This window comes from Drosophila grimshawi, unplaced genomic scaffold, assembly GCF_018153295.1.
Source record: "Drosophila grimshawi isolate 15287-2541.00 unplaced genomic scaffold, ASM1815329v1 contig_848, whole genome shotgun sequence".
In the NCBI taxonomy this organism is placed as follows: Eukaryota; Metazoa; Arthropoda; class Insecta; order Diptera; family Drosophilidae; genus Drosophila; species Drosophila grimshawi.
This window is the reverse complement of record NW_025063692.1, coordinates 8,213,982-8,237,731: the sequence shown is the minus strand read 5'-3', so window position 1 is coordinate 8,237,731 and position 23,750 is coordinate 8,213,982. Positions and strand designations below refer to the sequence as shown.

General features: G+C 38.2%; 1 protein-coding gene across 1 annotated transcript in view; it reads left to right on the top strand.

Moving 5' to 3' along the window:
* LOC6565681 (protein amalgam) overlaps positions 1-20,710 on the top strand; it is a 33,444-nt gene extending 12,734 nt beyond the window's left edge. Inside the window, exons 2-10 of the mRNA XM_001992269.2 lie at positions 3,140-3,530; positions 4,063-4,232; positions 10,390-10,575; positions 12,760-12,952; positions 13,022-13,150; positions 18,606-18,725; positions 19,498-19,668; positions 19,901-19,956; positions 20,070-20,710. Of these exons, the coding sequence (XP_001992305.2) occupies positions 3,215-3,530; positions 4,063-4,232; positions 10,390-10,575; positions 12,760-12,952; positions 13,022-13,150; positions 18,606-18,725; positions 19,498-19,668; positions 19,901-19,956; positions 20,070-20,528 (1,800 nt within the window). The 5' untranslated portion in view covers positions 3,140-3,214 and the 3' untranslated portion in view covers positions 20,529-20,710. The remainder of the gene's footprint in view (positions 1-3,139; positions 3,531-4,062; positions 4,233-10,389; positions 10,576-12,759; positions 12,953-13,021; positions 13,151-18,605; positions 18,726-19,497; positions 19,669-19,900; positions 19,957-20,069) is intronic.
* Positions 20,711-23,750: the final 3,040 nt, after the last annotated feature.

The window sequence follows — 23,750 nt, the reverse complement described above, 5'->3', positions numbered from 1 at the left end:
GAGCAGTCATGCATATGCAAGTGTGTGTGTGTGTGTGTGTGTGTGTGGGTGTGTATATGGGACTGCAAGTGCGACAATCGCGCCGCTGGCTATGACTGCTCATTTACACTTTTGCACACATACACGTAAACTCACACATGTACACATGTCCTGCGACCAGTACACAAAATCTGTCGCATCAGCAGAAACGGACGCTGACAATGACAACGAAAAGGGAGAGTACGAAAGGAAATCCTAGTCTATTATATTTATATATATGTATGAATGTATATATATATATATATATATATATGTATATATCTCACCCTATCTCTTATTCTGTGCCATTTTGTGAGGTTAAACAAATACAGTTAGTAGACGCTTGCCAACTTTTGCTGACGGAAATATTTGGTAGCGAAACGTACACAGGCAGAAGGGCGTGACATTAGGGGGCCCTCTTCCCTCTTTGCCTCTCACTCCAGGAGGTCAGTCTTATAGTGGATGGGGTGTCTGCAAGAAAATGATACAGAGGGAGAGGAGCAGGTGGAGGTGGAGGAAATTGTAGGGTGTTGCACGTTTCACCGTTCAATGGCCAGTTGTCATTTACTCGACTTCTCAGCTATGTCTCCAAAGCTGTCTTCTCTTTCTTTTCACTCTCTCTCTCTCTCTCTCTCTTTCTCTCTTTCTCTTTATCTCTCTCTCTCTCTCCTTCTCTCTCTGTCGCTCTCTTGCTTAGTGTGTGTTTAATTTAGTTTACTTTCGAGCAAAACTACTCCCGCATTCCCAAGTGTGTAATTTTAAATGTCAGCAACAATAAGCACACACACAAAGAAATACACACAAACGTGTGCTTGTGTGGATGTCAGGGTTTTCCAGCTGACCAACTGATTTAGTTAAAGTTGCACACAAAAATCAAAGGGAAGCCGAAACTCAAATTAAAGAAGCAAATTGAAAAAATTAGCTCCGAGCCAAAAAATAAGTTGTATAAACGGAATGCTGCCTGTAAAATAAATGGTTCACAAGTGGTTCAGAATGGGTTCACATAATTAATGCATAGAAAAACTTCAACTTCAACTTAAAATCTGCAAATGTGACTTAAAGCAGACAACAAACTGCATAAATATTTCAACAAGTTTTCATCATCAGTTTCATTTGTTATGCAAGCCTCACGAACATATTAAGTTCCTGCATGCTTTTCTAATGCAATATTTTTCTTCTCAAATAGAGAAGTGAAATGTTGTCTTATGCATCACGTAAGTGAATGCACAATTGAATTTTTATTTTTATTTAACATTTTTAGCAGAAATTTACCAATATTATTGAATTATTATTATTGCTATAAATATTATTTGTGCATCCATCACTTTAATTCTTAAAATAAATATAGTATATACTGCACCATTTCACCTACATCACCCAACCATTGTCCTCCCTCACTGCTGCATTCTGAGGTTTATTTAACAATCAGATTTCATTGCAAGTGCTTGCTGTATTTTTATTGAAGGCAGTGTACTTGGTCTGTTTGGGAATTTGACGCCAAAATGCATATGGTATACATAAAATTGTAGAATGTTTATTGAAAAGCTGAGTCATTTAACATGAGATAAGTCAACTGTATGCGGTAATCCAGTTTCGTAATTTTAATGCATTGGATAATCTTTGCAGACAGCCAAAAGAGCAAACTAGGGCACAATTATAACACACACACAAGATATACAAGGCGTAGAACGTAGTTAGTAAACACAGATCCCCCCGTTCGCCTTGCAGGCCAGCTTACTCATGTGTTCTTCATCGACCTGGGCTTATAACTGGGACACATGAGCAAGTGTTTAAGTGCACACAGACAAAGGCCAAGTATGAGATGATTATGAGGAGGACTGTGGGAGTGGGGGATGGATATGGATGTGGGGCGATAGATAGGACACGTAACTAATAAAATGGCTAGCACGCGTGTGCCAAGAAGTCCTTTTTGCCAGCCCATCTAATGCGCCCGACAGACTTCGATCTTTTGTGCAGACACTTGCACAGCCTCAGAGGCGCAAATATTTGGCCAAGTTAGCAAGTCGAGTTTGTCTGTCCGCCTGTTTTTGTGAGCTCATTAAATTTTGTCAATGTAAATATGTGAGTGTACAGTTAGCCAGGCAGGCAGTCAGGCAGGCAGTCAGGCAGGCAGGCAGTCAGGCACAGGCAGCACATGCAACACGTAGCTGAAGCCAACTGCCAACTGCCAACTGGCAACTTGCAGAGCCCAAGTCAAACGTTAGAACGGCATATGCACTTCCTGCGCATTTCCTGTTGCGAATCGTCCTCGCCACTGTCCCTGGCTTCTAGACGTCGGTGTCCTTTAGAATTTATTACGTGCAAATGTAAATAGTGGCACGTGCAAGCAGCAACTGCAAGCAACGAAGGACTCTCGGTGCCATGCCGCGTCCTGGCCGCAAGATGAATGAATGCTCCACGCTTGTGTCCTGTTGGCAATAAAAATGTTGTCGTCGCCAAACAAAGGCGAGCCAACAATCTCCCTCCCCGCCTGACCGCCTGCCTGCCTGTCATTCTTTTATTCAGCTTTGTCAATAGATAAAGCATCTACAAGATACAGATACTTGCCTCGGTTTCTGCACTATGCAAACAGCGCAGCTCAGTATGCAATATTTAGATTATTTATTTGCCCAGCTGTGGTCAGGTCGGTGGTATGGTCTCCTTTTCAGCTACATTGACCCACGACTGACGGTAATTTGACAGCTCAATGCAAATTGTTCACTAAGCACTGAACTATGCTCAACAATGCATTCTTGCATTTCCTAATTTGTGTCCCTCCAAAGCCAACACTCAATGAGACAATTGGTGGTTGGCATCTTAATGACATTAGCAAGACAATGGCCGCCTGATAAGCATTAGTTAAATAATTACACACCACAGTGGTCGCTTTGATATCTGAACTTGTGGCAATTAAAATGTGCCAATCAAACAACAATGCAATCATCATTTGCAGTGCATTGAATATAAAACTCATATGAATTAAAGTCCATTTATTACACTCTTGCTGGAAGAAAAATGTCTAGTAATTAAACAGTTATTGTATCTTTGCTATTTGTTGAAATTAAATCAAATGTTAAGCAATATTAGCATAACTCAATTCTATGCTTAACTATTCCAACAGCAGCTGCATAAGCGAGCAGTCAAGCGTCCATCATCACAGTGAAGCAACGCTAATGGGAGCTCCAGAGGACCTGGGATGATGAGAATCATGATGATGGTGGCACAGCAGAACGGTGATCAAATCGCCAAAAGCAGCATTCGCAATCGCAGCATACCGAATAGCGAGAACTTTGAGTTCCACAATCTCAGTCGGATGTCGACAAGACAACAACAGCAACAGCAACAGGAACAGCAAAGGCCACAGACAGCTAGACAGCAACAATTAGAGACAATTAGCCAGAGGCAACCCAATCAATCCATATTCAGACCGAAGCTGGCGCATTTTCAATTAGCTGCCAATGGAGGCAGACGATTGCAGCTGTTGCTGTTCTTTTTGCTCTGCAATTGCATTGGTAAGTGTAGATTGCTCAGAGTTTTTTTTATTTTTTTATATACATGTATGTGTGTTCAAGCGTTGCGATAATAATTTATCAATAATGATTGCCTATCGAGTTATCGGCAAATATTACGTTATCGATAACTTAATGGGAAAACGATGCTATTGAATTGAAGCAATCGATATGCATTCAAAATATATTTTATATATATTAAGACATTTCTGCTATGTGCACCATATGCTTTGCTTTGCCCTATCGATAACAATGTGCAGCACAATGGTAATCGTTATCGATCAATTGCACTTATTTTGCTTGCTAAACCCACCTGATTTGCAAAAAAAAAAAACGAAAAACTTAATAAATAAAAAAATTCGTTTGCTAGTTTTTTTTTATAATTTATCAACGTTTAATCAATATACCATTTATATTAAATAAACACTATTGCTTATTCATCCATAGTCTGATATGCCCAAAGTAAAATATGAAAGTTCGTTAATTGTGTTCAATCAATGTTTCCTCTTCATGGCAATTAACCATTGAAATGAAGATATTTCCATTTCACACAAAATCTCCTCAGTAGGCGCCTTCGAGCCGGATTTTGTCATTCCGCTGGAGAATGTGACCGTTGCCCAGGGCCGGGACGCGACATTCACGTGTGTGGTCAACAACTTGGGTGGTCATCGGGTGAGTGGTGACGGTGCGTCAGGCCCAGCCAAGGTATGTATCGGTTTTTCAAACGCAGCGTTTCAATTTATTACAATTTACACATCGTTTATCGTTTCATATTTCATTTCGATTCGATATCATTTCTCTTTTCTGTTTTTTTTTTCTATTCTTGGTTCTCTATTTCACATTCACCAGTTTCACAGTTGAGTGCACCATTGTTAACTATTTTATTTTTGGAATCAGATAATGAACCCACTATAAAGAATAAACTGCACAATATTGAAAATTATTATGTAACCTCTTAAGCGCACCTATTACTATTTATATAAGTAAATAAACATAACTATCGTAATATATTCTATATAATAATAGCACTCTGCATATTTAAAGCACCACAGCAACTACAACAACAGCAACAACAATATTAAGATATTCAACATTTAATAAAAAAAAAACACCAAAATATGAAAGAAAGCAACAAATTAAAAAAAAAACAATTTGGTTCAATGGAATATACCGAAAATATATACATACATATATATATATATACATATGTATATATATATATATATATATATATATATATATATATATGTAAAGATATTTATATATATATAAAAACATATATATGTAAGTATACATATGCATAGCTTTCTATTGTTTTTATGACCGTATTATTATTAGCGCTCACATTTAATTTATGACACAAAAAGAAACACCAAAAGAAAGAGAAGATATCAGTGCAAGAAAGAGAAACAACATTTGGCGAATATTATGCATATTTAATAATGTTTTGCATAAGGTATTCAAGGAATGCCAACAAAAAATGCTATAAACCGGAAAGCTTTTGTTGTTAAGAACAATAAACAAGTGCAGAGCAAAAAATATATATATATTTATATTTATATATATATTATAAATAAGCGAGCTGCACAACAATACAAATGTAAATCAGAGAGAAATGGAATAAAAATAATATCGAGTAATGCACAGAGCACATAAAAGAGGACCAGGACAAAAAGTGACCTACTATAAAGTTATTTATATTGAAAACATGCGAACTTTATTCTTGTAATCCTAGAAGCTTGTTAAATGCTTGTTGATCTAACCAGATTATAACATGTTACTGCAAAAATGTTTAATATAATTGAGGACTACCACTGCTTAGTGGTAGTGCTGAACATTAACCAGTACGAAATACTTTGCAACAACAATTGTATTATAATATCGGTATAGACATATACTTTTATCGGTAATTCACATATCCATTTGGGTTGGGTTAATACAAAAAAGTCTAAGTATAGTTCTCTCAGGAGGGAAGTATATGAAATTCGCTCAAGGCTCACTCATTTTTTTTTTTTGGATAGATCTCCCGGCATATAGTATGAAAGATATCAGTGGTGGCTGCACTCTCAAATTTATACCCTTGCGGTCTTTTTATGCGATATCAGACCACACTCCTCGTTTCTTTACACTCTACGCGGAAGGTAGGGAAAATTCGAGCAATTAAAATAAATGTAAATAAACATTTAAAGTGCTCAATTGATGACACAAGAGGAATGCGGGAGCGTGAAAACGTTCAAATGAATAGTCTGAATAGTTAGTAGTTGGAGGGACTGAATATCATCGCCTTTAAATGTTACTGAAATGTATATATGTCGATTTTTGAATTTTATTTCACATAACATTGCTCCTTCATGGCTGAATACAATGAAATGCATTTTGTTTATGCATTGCAAAACCTGTCTCTGCATATGTGTGGTATGCGGGTGTGTGTGTTTGTATGTGCTGGCATTGTGCAATGGACATCAAAGAGTGTTAATCAACGAAATGGTATCATAAATAAAAATACCATTTCCCATAAATCCTGTGATGTTTTTAACAAATAAGAGCAACACAACTATTTAGGCAGACTGCGCAAGATAATGATTGGCGAGATAGAAAGAAATCGAAAGAGGATCCTGACTCAAAATTTAACTTTATTTAATATTATAAACAAAATATTGTCAACATAATAAATGGAAAACGCATTATATGCATAAAAATAAACATTAAAAAAAATAATATAACAACAAGAAAAAGAAAAATGAATAGGAAATTCTACAAAACTAAATTTAGATTACAGGAATGCAACGAAAAACGCGACAGATAAGGCAAGATATAATAGATTAATATATAATTCAAATATAGCACTAGGAAAAAAAATTAAAATCATATTTAAAGAGGCAAGGTTAAAGGTTCAGATCTTTCGGATCCAATACTTGTTAGTCGTATAAATTGACACAAGATTCAGAGTTCCAGGAACGAATTGTATAAAAATTGAATGAAAAATCTATAGGAAAATTGATGCAAATTTGAAGATATGTATTTTTCGTAATGTGCACGTGATTTTGTTGGCCTTCTCGCAATTTGTTTGAAACCACCAACGAGAGCAGCAACAACAACAACAAACAGGAACAACATCGACGGCGAGAGTATAACAAACAATGAGAGCGACAAAAGAGTCGCATAATCGTCACATTGTTTTCAGTCGTGTTTCGATTATATTTTATTGTTTCTCTGCTTTATTTAATCTCCATATTCTTTAGGTATTTTTTTGTCTTTTGTTTTTGGAAATTTATTTCATTTTGTCAAGTGAGAAAGAGAGTCAAATATTTTTGAATGAAAATAAATTCAAGCGCGTCGAGTTAAAACCGAAACAAACTTTGCACCACTTTTTTGTCATATGTGTATGTGTTCGTTCATATGTATTTGTGTTTGTTCCCTAGTGTGTGTGTATGTGTGTATGTGTGTGTGTGTGTATGTGTGTGTGAGTGGGTGTGAGTGGGTGTGTGTGTAAGTGGGTGTATGTGCGCGAGTGTGTATGTGTGTGTGTTGTACATATGCTTGTAGTCCTTTATGTAGTGCTATTGTAGTCCTTTAGTCCCATAGCTCTGTAACACTGTATTGCTGTAGTCCTGTATTTAGTGCTACTATATCCTGACTTTATGATATTTGCTCGCCGTATTTGCATTTTTCACATACACAAACTTTTGCCTCTTTTGAGTATATTTTATTTGTTAGTCACACTCACAATCGGAATTTCGCAATCCTCTGCTTCGACTGTGTTGCACCCTTCGTCCCGTTTCCCCCCGGCATTACTCAATAAATTTGCTTTATTGAGTAAATAAATAAAGTGACAGACAGTCCATAGCAGCGTGCAAACAGACGCCGCACATCCTCCTGTCCTTCACCTCCTCCTTCTCCTCCTCCTCGTCCTCGTTCTCGTCCGCCTGCTGTCCAGTTTGGTTATGTCCAGAATCGCTATTTATTGGTTTATAGCGTTTTTCGGCTCTACTATTGACACTGGCCAAACAAGCGTAGCTGTGCCACAGGAGGTGGATGGTGCCAAGTGGGGCACTTGCCACTGTAGTCGCAGCTGCATTCGCGAATTAACTTTATTTGCATGTTAACTCGAGCATCCCCTTAATGGTCTCAGCTCCATCAGCCGCCATTAACTATCCTTCATTTGAGATTTTTCACTTGATCACACAGCAAATCAGTTGCAAATGAACGCTTCATTTTCTTTTTGCCTCTCATTTCCACTTCAATTTCCAATTGTGTCGCGGAAAATGTATACAATTTTTAAATAACTAATATAATTGTCTTGGTTCTGCAATAAGTCGGATATTATTACTGATAAATCGAAGAAAGCACTTATTGCTACAAACATTTGATTGATTCTTAAAATAAATTAGGTAATTTAGCAATTTTCACAACTGAAGCAAAAAACGATTTTATTTCTCATATGGCTAAAAGTTGAAACTACATTCTCTTGGTCTGAGAACACACCAAGTTCAGACATAATGTTTTTGTTTCGAAAGATATTCTTATAGGTCTACTTTCAATACACACCAAACAAAACAGATTGTTCTAGTTTAGTTTTGTGTGTTAGAGGAAAGAAAAACTCCTCGCTAAGTAAAAGCTAAGGAAGAGTTTTTCAATCATAGCAAACCAAACAATATACAATTAAAATTATTTAAAAAAATCATATTCTAGACTTTTTAATTCTAAAATTGGAATTTAACTGGAAGAAACTACATTACATTTTAAATGTGGTTCAGTCAAAAATCAGAAATGCAAAGGATGAAAATAGAAGAATAAATCGAAAGGAATCTAAATTTTGTTTCCTATAAGGGCAAAACGTTTTTGTTTTTTGTTTTGTTCCGTGTATTATTGCGTTAAGGAATAAGACAGATTTTGATAACGACAGGGACTTCAAAATATTTTCATTCATTCGGTGTTTGTTGGACTGGACTGACTCAAAGCAGAATGTTTTGGTTTTGTGGTCTACTTACATATATTCTTGATTCGGTGTGTTCTCAGCCTTACTGTTAATTAAGTGAATAAATTATCGATATGTATCGACATGTACTATCAACAGCAGTCCAAGTTAAGCACCTAACACACCACTAAGAGGAAAAGAAACGAAGCGTTTAATTCGCTTTCGACTTCTCTGCATTTGTGTGTGGCAAATTAACTTTGTGATATTGGTTACCACGCAGCAGTGGTAGCCAGAAGCAGCTTAAGTCTCAGTCTCTCTCTGCGTGCCCCACTCACTCTCTCTCTCTCTCTCTCTCTCATTCTCTATATCTATCCCTGCAGCCCTCCCTCATTCATTGCCTTTCATCATTATTTTTACACTGTAGAAATTGTATGTTAAATGCAGCGCCCGCTAAAGTAGGCAACAAATGCTTATGCCATTTAATTTACTATATAGTTGTGTGTAAGTGCGTGTGTGTATGTGTGTGTGTGTGTGAGTGTGTGTGAGTGAGTGAGTGTATTAGTTGTATGTTGCATGCTTTGCCGTTTAATTGCCAACTGTTTAACCGCTAGAGTCAGCACCTGCTCCCACCCAAACATATATGTTTTGTTCTTTGATGGATTTACTTAAGTTTCGTTTGGTAATCATTGTGCAAATACTGTGGTCGCCTTTCTTTAATAACTACAAAAGCTAATCGAAAAGCAATAATTGCAAAATACAATGATCATTTGCGAGCGAGCAGTGTTTGCACAAATGAAATGTATGCATATATATGCATATGTATATGTATATATATATGTGCAATACTTATGAGTTTTATATGCGACAAATGTTTGCTAATTGCTAAATGTTTCCTCTTCTTCCTTAAATAACACGCAAACAAACAACAACGTACGAAATGACCAACCACAAAACCCAATTCCACTAATTGCACTTGAAATATCCCAACCCCGATTTCATATCCTTGGCCAAAACGAAAAACTTGCAAAAACTTGCGGCATCAACAACAACAACAAAAACAACACCAACAACACAAACAACAAAATGAAAATGGCATCAAATTGCGCTGACATCTGACGACGTCGACGACGACACCAAACGATGGCGCCTGAACCTGGACTGAAATTGGGTATTGTGGATTGTGTTGGGGATTCTGTGCCAAACGCCGCCATTGTCAACGACACTGACACCAAACGACGACGGCAACGACTACAACGACGGCCAACTTTTGTATCGTTGACACAACAACTATCCAAACCCGCACTCTCTCCCCCCTCACCACTCACCTACCACCTCCTACCGACTTCCCCCCACACACCCTCCACTGCATCCGTCTCGATTCGAATGGCAACGCCAACTGGCGCAACGGCGCCGCAACGAAACTTCCAACTAAATTCTAATACATCCGCAAATCGATTTTGCTGGCTAAACCCCAACTATCGTCCAAACAAAAAATACCAACAAAAAAAAAATAACAACAAAAAAACTGGTAAAAAAATAAAAAAACTAACCGGAAATTGCTGAATGCGGCGTTGATGACGCTGCCTGTTGACCAATAATTGTTACAACTACAACAAACTCAAACTCGCCACGAATTTAACGATTTGTCGGCGTTTGACAATGACAATGATGACAATGGGCCAAATCGAAATAAATGGCATTAACAATATGATATGTTGATGACAATAATGATGGATATCGCAATTCATTCCAACATCCCCAACAACAACACCAACAACTTTATTCGCACACTCAAAATGCAATTTGCAAAACAACAACAAATTCAACTGCCGCAACGCAATGAAATGCAACGAATGAAACGATGGAATGAATCCACAAATGTGCCTCCGTTCACAACAAACTCAACAACCATTACAACAACGTTGACATTTTGTTCATCATCAGGTCGCTTGGATAAAGGCCGATGCAAAAGCCATTCTGGCCATACACGAGCACGTGATAACGAACAATGATCGACTATCGGTTACCCACAACGATTACAACACTTGGACACTCAACATACGCAGCGTTAAAATGGAGGATGCCGGCAAATACATGTGCCAGGTCAATACTGATCCAATGAAAATGCAAGTAAGTATGCCCATTACCAATACACACACAAACCATTATATAATATAATACTATAAGTTATCGATAATTTGAATATGAAATGTTATCTATTAGTATGCTGCATTGTGTGTGTCTGTTATCGATAATAATCTGATGGCAGTCCATAAGGAACAATATTATATATGTATTTATATTTATTATAAGCTAACAGTCCGATAACAGTTAAGACGAAACATAAAGAGAAATATATTTATTTAAGACTCGTGTCTGTTTGTTATCGATAACAATCGCACATTTGCAAGATATGCTAACAAAAAGAACTTCTGCTGGTTGGTTGCTCCAACCTGGGGTTCGTTTAGAGCAATAGCTGATATCGATTCTAGTCAGCCAGGCCAATAAGTCCATTCAAGTTGATTTCCATATTGTTAGACGCGTTATATCCATGCAAATGGCACAACTTTTGATTGCATTTTGCAGACATTCTGTTTGACACCATGCATTTTCAGCTATTTACGCTTGGGACAAGTTGGAACAAGTTAGCAATATTACAAAGTTAACAGTGTACATGAATTGTGTTGCCCAGAGCGGCTAATTTAATACAAACAAGAAATAAGTCTTATCTAAGGCATGTCGAAGATTCCACACAAGAGCTCATGTTTATCGATATAGTGATCTGATCCGATATATGAGCTGCTTACAAAAAGACAAAAGCTGAGGGACTAATTTGCATATAAACAGACGGAAACGTCTACATCGAGTCTGCTAGAGATGCTTATCGAAATACATATATTTCTAATCTAAAAGCAAGTATTGGAAACAAAGCTATAACACTCTGAAAACACTTTCCGTATTTGTATTTATGGGTACACATTCACTTATGCAACTCCTAGCTAAAATCAAATTCAAATTCATTGACAGTTATTAATTCTGCACAGTGAGTTCCTTTGGCATTCTCTTTATTTGGGAAAGAACATTTCAAACTGCTGCAAAATGTATTATCGGAAAATGAAAAAATAAAATCAGATACACGAAATGAAATTTCTCTGGGGCTGCTCTTGCTGCATATATTTATATATATATTTAAAGCATTTATATATGTATACATGTGTGTATGTGTGTGTTTGTGTACAGCGCTTTAATAACCAATTTAAACCACAAACAGTGGATTTTGTCTGTGTCAATAAGAGTTCAGTGCGTGTATTGTGCTTTAATTAGTGTGCCAAACAGCAGAAATGCATACGAATCTTTGCCATTTACTTTGACGTTTCGTCAACTCGAGTTGGCAACGCGTAGCATGTGGCAGGAATGAATGACCGTTGTTGATATGTGCAAAACGATTGTGTTTGCAATTTCATTTCGCATCGTTTCGTTACGTTACGTTACGTTATGTTACGTAAAAGAGAGTTTCTGCCGTTTACAAAAGCAACAGCAGGAGTAGCAGCAGCAGGAGTAGCAGCAGGAGTAGCAGCAGCAATGGCAACGGCTTGCAATAAAAGTAACCTAACAAAGCGAATTGAGTGAAAAGCAAATATGAGACAAATAAAAAGCAAACAGCCTGTTCGACGCCCTCTGCAGTCTTCTTGGTTGCCTTTTAACCCTTTATGGCATTTTCCTTATTTTATTTTTTTTTATTTTTCGTCTTTTTTTTTTGGTTTTTAATACATTTTCTCTTCGTTTGGCCATGCCGTATAAATTTCGCGCTCTGCTCGTTTGAGGTTTTTGTGACGTTTACTTTATGTTATGACGCAACTGTCAACTGCAGCAGCAATAACGACAACCACAGCAACAACAAAGCAACAACAACAAGAGCAGAAGCAGTATCAACGATGTACAGCAAACAGCGGCGACATCAGCTCCATATTAATTCACCATTAAAAATCAACGAGCAGAGCCAAATTCACTTAACATCACATAGCTTGTTATATTACATTTACTGCTGTCGCTGTTCAAACATAACGTTTAACATAAAAGTTGTAATTAAACAACCGAAATTCGAAAGAAATGAGTTGCTTATGCCTATATTGTGGAAGCATCCAGACAATGACACCAAACTTAATGAACGACCAATGATTTTAATCGATAATTATCGTAATTTAAGCCAAGTCACAACTCTAAAAAAAAAATTCGAATAAAAATTTATTAAAATTAAAAAATTTTTAATTAAAAAATGCTTTCAAATCAAATATGCAATTGTAATCATTACAGACCGCCGTACTGGAAGTGGTCATTCCGCCGGATATAGTCAACGAGGAGACTTCCGGTGATATGATGGTGCCCGAGGGCGGATCCGCTAAGCTCGTCTGCCGCGCCCGCGGCCATCCCAAGCCCAGGATCACTTGGCGTCGCGAGGATGGTCGCGATATTATCGCACGCAATGGTGCTCATCAGAAAACCAAAGGTTTGTCCGACAATCTGGCAGCTGAGTGACTGACCGCATGTCAAACTTTAAATTCCTTCTTCCATTCAGCCATTTCAGTGGAGGGCGAAATGTTGACGCTATCGAAAGTCACGCGATCGGAAATGGGCGCCTACATGTGCATTGCCTCCAATGGAGTGCCGCCAACCGTGAGCAAACGCATGAAGCTACAGGTGCACTGTGAGTATGCCAAGGACCTAACCCCACTTTTAGATATCCTTTGCCAAGGAGTGTTTCAGTTTTGTCACGACACATGTTACACATTCAACCCAAACACAATATCATCTGAATTTGTCTTCTTTGCCTTAAATATTATTATACGAGTATAACCAAAATCTGTCTGTTTGTCATTCAGTTTTGGGTTAGTTTATCCTACGCTTAAGCACAGTATGTACTTCTAGAAGGGCATTTAAGCTTCGGCGCATTCGTCGCTTGTTTGGATTCACATTGATAAATGTGCTCGAGCTGGGACGTTGCTAACAAATGCTTTGATTTATAACCCCAATACTTGCAGCTATAATAATAATATTAATAATAGCTAACATACACAGTCGGATGTGCGTGCGTGCAGCTGTATAGGATCGAGACTGTACTCTACGAAGCCCAATACCTGCCATCCGACACCCGACACCCATGGCCCAGTGGCACCCCACGGAACCGCAGTATAACGCAATAACTCGAACTGCAAGTGTTTCCGTTCCGATTTCCGGTGCCTTCATTTGGCGTGGCGGACGCAAACTTTTCAAATGCATTAGGACATCGGCTACCGGAACGTAGGGTGTCAATGAGTGTTGCCGGGGATGGGCGGTGAGGGATGGGAAGGGGTTGTATTCGTATGTAGAGTGTGCTGTCTAGACGGTTTGGGCGAACGTCACGTCTTCGTAGTAAAAGTTGAACTGCTTTTCCTTACCTGCCGTGTGTATCATGTGACGTGGTAATTGCAAAGGGCAGTTGCCTGCCACCGCATCGTACCACTCAGCGCCGACCACCCTCACACCATGCCACAAAAACCTCGCCGCGGGATGAATGCGTGCCAGTGGCTGCTGCAACGCATTAAACTTAATGAAATTTTTGCAAAGAAAAAGGGGAACAAAAAACAAGTTAAAAAACGACAACGACAACAATAACAAAGAAGAACAACAAATATGAATGCTCGAACTGAAATGTGCCCGGCTGTGTGATACCCTGCTCTGATCTGCTGCTAATAAACTGTAACCCCAATAATAATAGTAAAGCCACATCAATATCAGAATGTGTATAGGGTTGAAACCAGTTGATGATTCTGTCCGTTAAACACATTTGCCCAACTAAGCTAAAGCCTTTTTACAGGGTATAACAACAGCGTGGTGACACAATTTGGGTTGTGTTCTTGTCAGAGAGGGGTGAGGTTGTGAATGAGAGAAGCTGTGTCGTAGGCAAAAGATCCTATCTACAAATTATATTGACACGGCCAAAATGTTCGCACCTCAATGAGCTGCTGCACGTGTGCGTGTATGTGTGGGTGTGTGGGCTGGGTATGTGTGTATGTGTGTGTGTGACACAGTCTGTGCCCTACTCAAATACACCACCACCCCTTCCTCACGACCGCAGTGCTTAAACGTCTGTCACCGCCGCAAAAATTAATTTCAATTTTTTTTCTTCTTTTTTTTGCTTATCTGCTCCAATTTTTTGGCTTTGCTTTCGCATTTCATTTCATTTCTTTTCTCATTTCATTCTCGTCTCTACGTTTCTCTGTCTGTCTGTCTTTATATCAGTCATTTGCTGTCTGCTTCAATCTCTGCTTCTACTCCTCCAGCGACCGCCCCTCCCTTCGTCCTTCAGTTTACCCTCGCTTGCCCCTTTATTGCTTTTGCCTTTGCGACTGCGTCTCAATTTCAATTTAAAAACTCATATGGGCGAAAACAGCAGACCCAAAACCCCAACTACCCCTCCCCACCCACCCCCACATACACACACACACACACACACACTGCTTTCCCTACCAAAAGTATCTGCTGCTGGGGCTGATGCTGTCTCTTCTGATTTCTTCTGCTATGCCGGTCTTTGACGTTACTTTTCCACCTCTGCTTTTTGTCTTGTTGTCTTAAACTGACAACAAGAACAAAAAAAAAGGAGACACCACCCCCTCCCACCAACCCCCTTAAGAGCACCCCCAACCCCAACATTCAGTTCACATTCACGGCTTTTGCCGCTTGATTTCTTAAGTTGCTTCAGCGCTTTGCTTGATTGATTTTAATCAGAAAATTAAGTGGATCCCTGGCTTTAAAAATCAACCCGCCGCAAGCACAAAGAGAAAATGTTTGTTGTTGATGTGCGGTAGGTGGCTCTAAGAGCACATCTTTATGTCTAATACCTATGATTACATTTGGACTTAGTCACAATTAGGCCTAGGTTTATACTACGGTGTTTTTCTAACCACAAACTACGTGAAGCTTGCTTGGTACAACTTTGCTTCTTTATCGGCTTCTTTTTCCTCTGTTATTCAATTCAAATCCAAACGACAAAATTCGTCTTATACTTATGTAGAGTTAAAAAAAAGGCGCCAAATACAAGATACGTTGTAAATTGAAGTAAGCGTTAAGAAATCTTAAGTGATATTAGGAATTACCTATCATTTCTTAGTAGTTCTTATCTATTGAATATCTAGCAACTATCAAGTCAATAACTTATCCGTTAGATGTACATGTTCATAGCTAACAACTTGAAGCTTTCTTAAGTAATATCCAAAGTTTTTTGTAATGTCGGAACTTTTGCAGTTGCTCACATGATTAGTTAGATCAAATAAACACATCGAATAAACATTGCTGCTTTTGGGGTAAACAAAGGGAAAGACAGCAAAAGACGGCAAGGGTGTGCCAGTGAGAGGAATGCTAATGACGTAGATGACTTGTTTTGATCAATGCATTGTATAGCAGACAAGTTGCAGCTAAGCACACAACTGACGCGTAGTCTACGACATCGGTATGACAGAGCCATATAAAAGGCCCAATAATCTGAATGAGGAGCACTGCAATTTCTGGCTGATAGATCGCTAGATAGATAGAATGCGCATCTGCATAATTGTTACACTGCTCGCTCTGGTAGCTGTCGCCGCCGCTCAGGGTGGTGGAGGTCGCCCTGGTGGTCCTGGAGGTCCTGGTGGTCGTGGCCCAGGCGGTCCAGGTGGACCTGGTGGTCCTCCCGGCCGTGGTCCAGGCGGTCCTCCTGGCCGTGGTCCAGGCGGTCCACCCGGTCGTGGTCCAGGCGGTCCACCCGGCCGTGGTCCAGGCGGTCCACCCGGCGGCGGTCCAGGCGGTCCACCCGGCGGCGGTCCAGGCGGTCCACCCGGCGGCGGTCCATGCGATTGTCCAAGCAGCAGCAGCTCCACCAGTACCAGTACCACTTCAAGCAGCAGCAGCTCCACCAGTACCAGCACCACTCCAAGCAGCAGCAGCTCCACTGGAAGCTCCACCGAAAGCTCCACTGAAAGCTCCTCTGAAAGCTCTTCTGAAGGCTCAAACACTGAGAGCAGCGGTTAGACTGCTTCTTCTTTTTTCAATAAATCACAAATTTGTTTAATATATATCAATATAAATCTATCATTTATCTGGGCCACATCATTCTGTTTTTCATTCAATTAACCAAATATTGACAGAAGTTCAGTCAACGTCCACAATAAATAGTACAGCTTGTTCTGTAAACATGCCTGCGGATACAGCTGGCTGACTCCACTTACTAAGCTAGAACTGAATGGATATACTATTTTCTATTAATATTCATCACTTGGATCAAGCTAGCGCTTAGCTAATTTGTGTGTCATATTCAATAATCACTTTATTCATTAGCTGATGCGATGAGTCAATCATATTTTAAAGAAGTTAAGTTAAAATTCGATGGCGAAAGCACTCAGAATCGGCACATAATCCATCAAGAGCACGTCAAATATTGTCATGCCAAGTCTGCAGTAACTATGATAGCAGATTTATGGAACTGTCAGTTATTATTGGGATGGATTTATTCAAAGCTCGGCAAATGGACATCAGCTATTTGAGCACATCATAAAATCCTCAAAACGATTATTGCACAAATATTACCCAAACGCGTTTCAACCGAACAGCAGTTGCAAAACTCTATTAGAACAAATTGAATTTTCAATAAGTGGTAGGCAATGCAACAAGAACAACAACGACTGAAATAAATACAAAAATAACAACAACGGCTACGAGGCAACAAACAACAGAAGCGAAAAGCAAGAAGAATGGTTGGCAGGCAAGGATTACAGCACGAGTCGACGCTAACAACACATGACATATGCTACATTATTTGAAAACACACTCTCTCACACACAATAGACACACACACACACACACACACACAGTACAGGCAGCCACACACACATATATGAAAGTGTTGCATGCACAATTCCAATAAATTGACCAATAATGAACGGTTGAACGCAACCAATGCGGGCAAACGCTGGGGTGTTGGGGGCTGGGGTGGAGGGTGTGCAACATTTCGGGGCATGCGATGGCGGACAGCTAGCCAAAGTTGAAAAGCCAAAAACAATGATGGTCGCTGACCAAATCACTGGCACCCGCACCAGGGCACCAAGACATTGCCAAAGACAACATCCAAACTCCAAAACAAACGAAAAACAACGAAAAACACGCAAGGCAAAAACTTGGCAAAAACACAACACATGCAACGAACTCAAAGCAGCTGCTAAACTGTTCCAGAAATACCCTAACAAAGTAATGAAAACCAGTTCAATGCTTTGGCATGCATTTGTAGCTGAAAAATTTGAATAAAATGCAGTTTTAAACAAATTAACATTTTATATTCATTTATTTTGTATTCGTTTATTCATTGAATAATCCTATATTAGCAAACTTTGACCGATTTCAGTTGAACAAAGAATAATCAATATATAATTGGTGTAAAATAGTTGAATAAATGGTCTGAGGCAGTGATGTTTTTATATTGATTTGGTTTGATTTGAACTTCAAAGCGAAGCACTTACAGAATTTGTATTTGCAAGTGAGTCAAGTTTCATTTAAGAAATAATATTATAATATTTGATAGACTCCCTTGTTGCATGCTACAGTATTTGATGTAAGCGCATAATTTTGATCGTTCGTTTGGCTTATATGCTGTACTCAAATGGAAACTTGTTTTCTTCGGTATTGATGTTACATATCATAGATACTTTGGCAGCATATTAGGTGAGCTCACATAGCTGATATACTCGCTTCAACTAAGTGCAATTTGTAGAAGGCATAGAGCAAAGAGAAATGTTTGAGTTGGGTTACGTTCGGCTGGGTTTCAGCACGAGTTGGTGCTCTCGTTTGTTTGGTGCTGGTTTGCTTGGCCGCTACTAACAGCAATATAATTCATTTTCAATTAAAATCGTATCAGTTGAACAACACTGCTGTCATTAACAAATAACGCCATTTCATGAAATCACAGCATCACAAAAGCTGTTGCAACACTCACAGCTTAATTGCCAGCCAGCGGGGATAGGGGCAAGGTCAGTTAGCTAACGGAGTTTGTTGCCAGCTTGATGATAATGTTGACCAACTTGCTTAACCACTCTAACTCGCTTTCCTCCATTCATTTTCCCTCTCTTTTTGCTCTTTCTCACTCTTTGTTCACACAGTTCATCCGCTGGTGCAAGTGCCAAATCAATTGGTTGGAGCCCCGGTTCTAACGGATGTCACATTAATTTGCAACGTTGAGGCATCGCCAAAAGCCATCAATTACTGGCAGCGCGAGAATGGTAAGTTCACTTCCCCATTCCCCCTAAAACCAAGGGGTTTACTTTTTTGGCTTATTGGCGTTTTCTTTATTTTCAGTTGGGAATGCCCGGTACATAGGGCATTCCTTTAGTTAGCATACCCTGTGAACAAACATTCCTATAAGGTATACAGAGTGTAGGCTCTAGAAATCTACACATTGATCACTCTAACTAAATTTAAGTCTTAAAAAAAACCAATTTCCCCATTTGAAGAACGTTCTTTAATTTAGATAATATTCCACGAATTAAGTGCAGGGTATTTGTAATTGTGACTTTTTTATGCGAATCTACTACTGCTACTGTTCCTTGTGCATTTGCGATTTTGAGCGTTCGAACAAAGTGAAAAGCGGTGAAAGAGCCAAAGCCCTTTCAATGCCGCAATTTGTCTTTATTTGGTTTGCGTTCGATGCTCAAATATTTTCTGGCTGGTTGTTGTTGTCCGGGCGATTTCTTGAGCTGCAGCTGAAGTTGAAGCATTTCTCATTTTTCCTGTTTTCTTGTTGCCGGTGCTTGTAAAGTGCATTTGACGTATATTGCAAACGTGACAGCCCGATAGAAGAGCTGCCGCAGGCATCAAAAATGTCATCATCACAATGGGAACTTTGAGCGCTTCGACTTCGACTTGGTCATTGACAGGCGCTGGGTTGTTGGTTTGGGTTTGGGTTTGGGTTTGGCCAGTTTGCTGGCATCATCGCATTTAATGCCATTTAGCCACATACTCATTTGGATTTCGATTTGGGTTTCGCTGGCACAGGTGAAATGATTATTGCAGGTGAGCGATATGCCCTCACCGAGAAGGAGCACAACATGTACTCCATCGAGATGATTCTGCACATTCGACGACTACAATCGTCTGACTTTGGTGGCTACAAGTGCATCTCAAAGAACAGCATTGGGGATACCGAAGGCACCATACGGCTATACGGTAAGTTGACACACCATTTAACTTTTCCAGTTCAATTTACAAGAAAGTTGTAAATTGTTATTGCTTTTGCTAAACAGTTTGCGTAGACATTTTTACTTTGGACAATGATTAGCAGAAAGTAAAGATTGTAAATAGCTTCAGGAGGTGTTCATAACTTTGCACTTTCACACTTAGAAAGCAACTAAATAGCGCTTGCTCATTTCAACTGTCCTTTGTCCTTTATTGCGTTTAGAAATGGAGCGACCTGGCAAAAAAAATCAACGCGAAGAGGATCTCAATGAAGTGACGGTAAGTGAAAAACAAAAAAACAAACTCAGACAATCCGACAAAGAGAGATGAATGCGTATTAATAAAGATTTTTGTATGAAAACACACACATTCAAATGTCTTGAAACCTTCAGAAGAACGAGGTGGTGGTCAAAGACAATCGATCCGAAGATGGGTCACGCAACCAGAATGGTCGCCTGTACAAAGACCGCAGCCAGGCGGCGGACGTGGGCAGTGGGGCACTGAGCAGGAATGGGCCAGGGACAATGCCACTCATAGGAATTCTAACAGTATTCGTCTTATTAACAACTAAACTGTGCTGCAATACAAAAGGTGACAGTCAAGCCACTTGCGCCATACAGGACGCGGAGTGTACAGTTGACAGATCAAAGACAAGGATAACAAGGGCTGATGAACCGTTGGCAACAGCCCAACAGCAACCGCTACAAAGGGCCCTTAGAATTTTAGCTTCATTAAATTGTAATTATAAAGATGCATTAACAGCAACAATAAGAGCCGACAAGAACAACAACAACACACACACATGGCTAAAAAAAACAACCAAAAATATGCCACACAAACAAGGAGCTTAAGGCAACAAAACAACGTCAACTACAATTGAGTTTTTTCCTCTTTTTTTTTGAGTCTTTGTATTGCATTGGACATTATTCAATAAGAAGAAATACATGTACGCATAAGTAGTTAAGATTAAATGGAAATCGATAAAAACGCGTTTAAATGTTACCTCGTTAGTCAAAGAAAACAAAAAAAAAAAAAAAAATGATAATTGCAGAATCGAAATGAAAAAAATCCATAAAAGTCAATGTTTAAATGTTGTTTGGATTTTTTGTGAAAGGCTTTAGCTACTTAAAGTATGCTAAATAAAAACATAGCTTCGGTGTGCCGAAGATGAAATCCCCTTGCAGACACATTGTAAATGCACTCAGTCCGATTTCAGCAGACAAAACTTTCAAATTGCACTTTCAATTTGGGGTTGGGAGTTTTTTGATAACGTAAATGAATCCCTGATCAAGATAGTTTCAAGGGATTGTTATGGTAGCTCCACTAAAAAGGAGTCTGATCTTGCTTTGGCATAGATCAAGATACCTTAACTCATCTCTTAAATCATCTCTTGTGCCTGCAAGGGTATACAAATAAACCAAACCCAATCATTTGCATACCGTAAATAATCGTACACAACTTGATAGAAACCCAATTCGCTTATCCCTATATCATCCCATTATAATACATAGTTGTCTATACACTTAAGCCAATAGTGTGTGTTTTTTTTTTTTTTTTTTGTGTTTTTAGTTCCGTTAAGTCTTATACTTAATGTATGGGTAGGTTAGGGGGTTCTGTATATACAACTAGATATACTATGATACATATGGTATATGTGCAGCTCAAATCATATTTATGATTAACGTTATTACAACATAATACTACGGTATTGTAAATATTCGCACCTGTAGTGTTCTTCACAATTTGTTATCGCATTGCTCCATTTGTTCAAAATTGAAGTATTAGGAATTGATTTCTATTACTTATGCTGGAGTTTGATTTATTTCGTTATTGGTTAATTGATTAGGTACATAAATAGATCTCTATAGATGTAAGTTGAGAAGTGGAGCTGAACATATTTTGCAGCATGTTTTTGAGTCAGGTGGAAAGCAAGAAGCGAACGAACTGGTTCAAAATGCATCAACAGTTGCCATGAGTCTGTGAACTGGTTCACAGTGAGCCACACGAACTAGTTTATTGATCGTAAGATCAAAGAATAATTAAGTTTGCATAGCAAACCAAAATTAAGAAATATCTATTTTAAGTTTTTTTTTTCAACACTTGATTGCTTTTCCGAGTAAGAGTTGAGACAGAGCGACTGCGTATGGTTCTGCTGGAACTAGCTCAAAAAAAAACAACTATGTAATGTTTCCGGCGTAATGCGAGCTACTTCTCTCGTTCCTGCAAGCAATCTAAAACAATAAGTAGAATCGGAACTAGTTCATATGAACAAAATGCTGCACATTCTAGAATGAGCCCTAACGAAAAATACCGCAAACTAAAACTAGTTCACTTTTGGCTAGCAGTCAAATACGACAAACTGGAACAATGAACTAAAATATGGATTGACTAGCAAACTCAAATGAACTAGTATGATGAATTTAAAAGCCAAACATATATAACAATTTTTTCATGGATTTAGTTCAAATGAACAAAGAACATCCAGCGCATGCTACTCTAAATGGAACACGCTCAAATAAAAAGAACTAGTTCGAACAAAAAATGAGTGAATTCCATTTTAATCCCAGCTTTTCTTATCTTTCTGATTTTGGTTGGCAAGCCCTGCCAAATCATCGCTCTCTCCCTAGGCTAGAAGTACTTAAAGTGCATGCATCCCCATATGCATATGTATACATACACATACATACACATATGTATGCATGTGTGAGTGTGCTCACAAATTACGTATGTGTGTGCAAGATCAGCTTAATTCCGTGTTCGATATTGTATGAATTCCAATTAAACAGAATAAATATATTAATGTGCCAAAATGCAATTGAAAAATATTTAAAAATGGAAACCAAAGAAAGAATTATATATGTGTGTTCGAATATTCAATAAACTTAAAAATAAAAAACAAAAAACCAAAAAAAAATATCAAATAGTAAATACATATATACGAGTACATATTTGTCTCTATAATCCTTATAGACCAGCATATATGAAAAACAGAGAAACGAAATACACAGAAAGAAAAACGACACAATAAATAATAACTCATACACAATTTTGTGACAAGATTCGACAACGTTTTAGTATTCTAGGCTGGGAATATGCGAAACCTTGCTCCCCTCCCTCCTTTGCTACAAACATATATTTAAAGTTTATATCTACATATATGTGTAATACTACCGACTAACCCAGACGTACTCTGACTTAATATACGTACCAAAAATGTATTAGTGAAAATGCGAGGAGAAGAAAATGAGAACAGAAGCAGAGAGGCAGGGAGAGAGATAAAGAAATACATTTGGAAATATTCAATAAACTTAAAATACTACTATATATATAGGGAATAAGATATGTATTTTTTTTTTTTGAGATGGATGATATGATATATCGCATAGCAAATCAAAGTTACGACTATAAGAAAAATATTCATAAATACATAAGCTACGATTACTTTTAGCGAAAATTCGAAAATAGAAAGAGCAAACAACTAAACGCAGCTATGATTTAAGCTAAGTTAAAGTTAACTAAGTTATCCATGTGAAAACCCCATAAAGAAAACGTAATACATCCAATGTCTACGCTAAGCAAATACCCCTTAAATAAAAAAAAGGAAAGTAAAAACCCAAAAATAAGAAAGAAAAAAAAAGTTCATGAGTGAAAATACTCAAAAAGTATGCAGAACTATTCACAACAAAACTACAAAAACATAGACAACACTCAATAAAGAAAATATCACCACTTTTTGTCTATGTTCATGTATATAAAAAAAATGTTTGTATTTGTATTGTAAATTCTGATCAAAACAAGCCCCATAAAGAAAAAGCGAAAATGCAAAATGGCAAGAGATTAAAAAACCAAAAAAAAATAATATGTATATGTAATAAACAACTGAAAATTGAAATCCATGCAAAATAAAGTAAAAAAAACCTATGAAAACCTATGCGTTTTTTTCTTTCTTTAATTCCGACGATTAAAACCAAGGTAATTAATAGCTTAAAATCGGAGGCCGTCTTGCATCTCGAAAAAGGTTTGTAACTCATTCAACTCTGGCAGCGTTTATCTTTATAGATGAAATACAAATT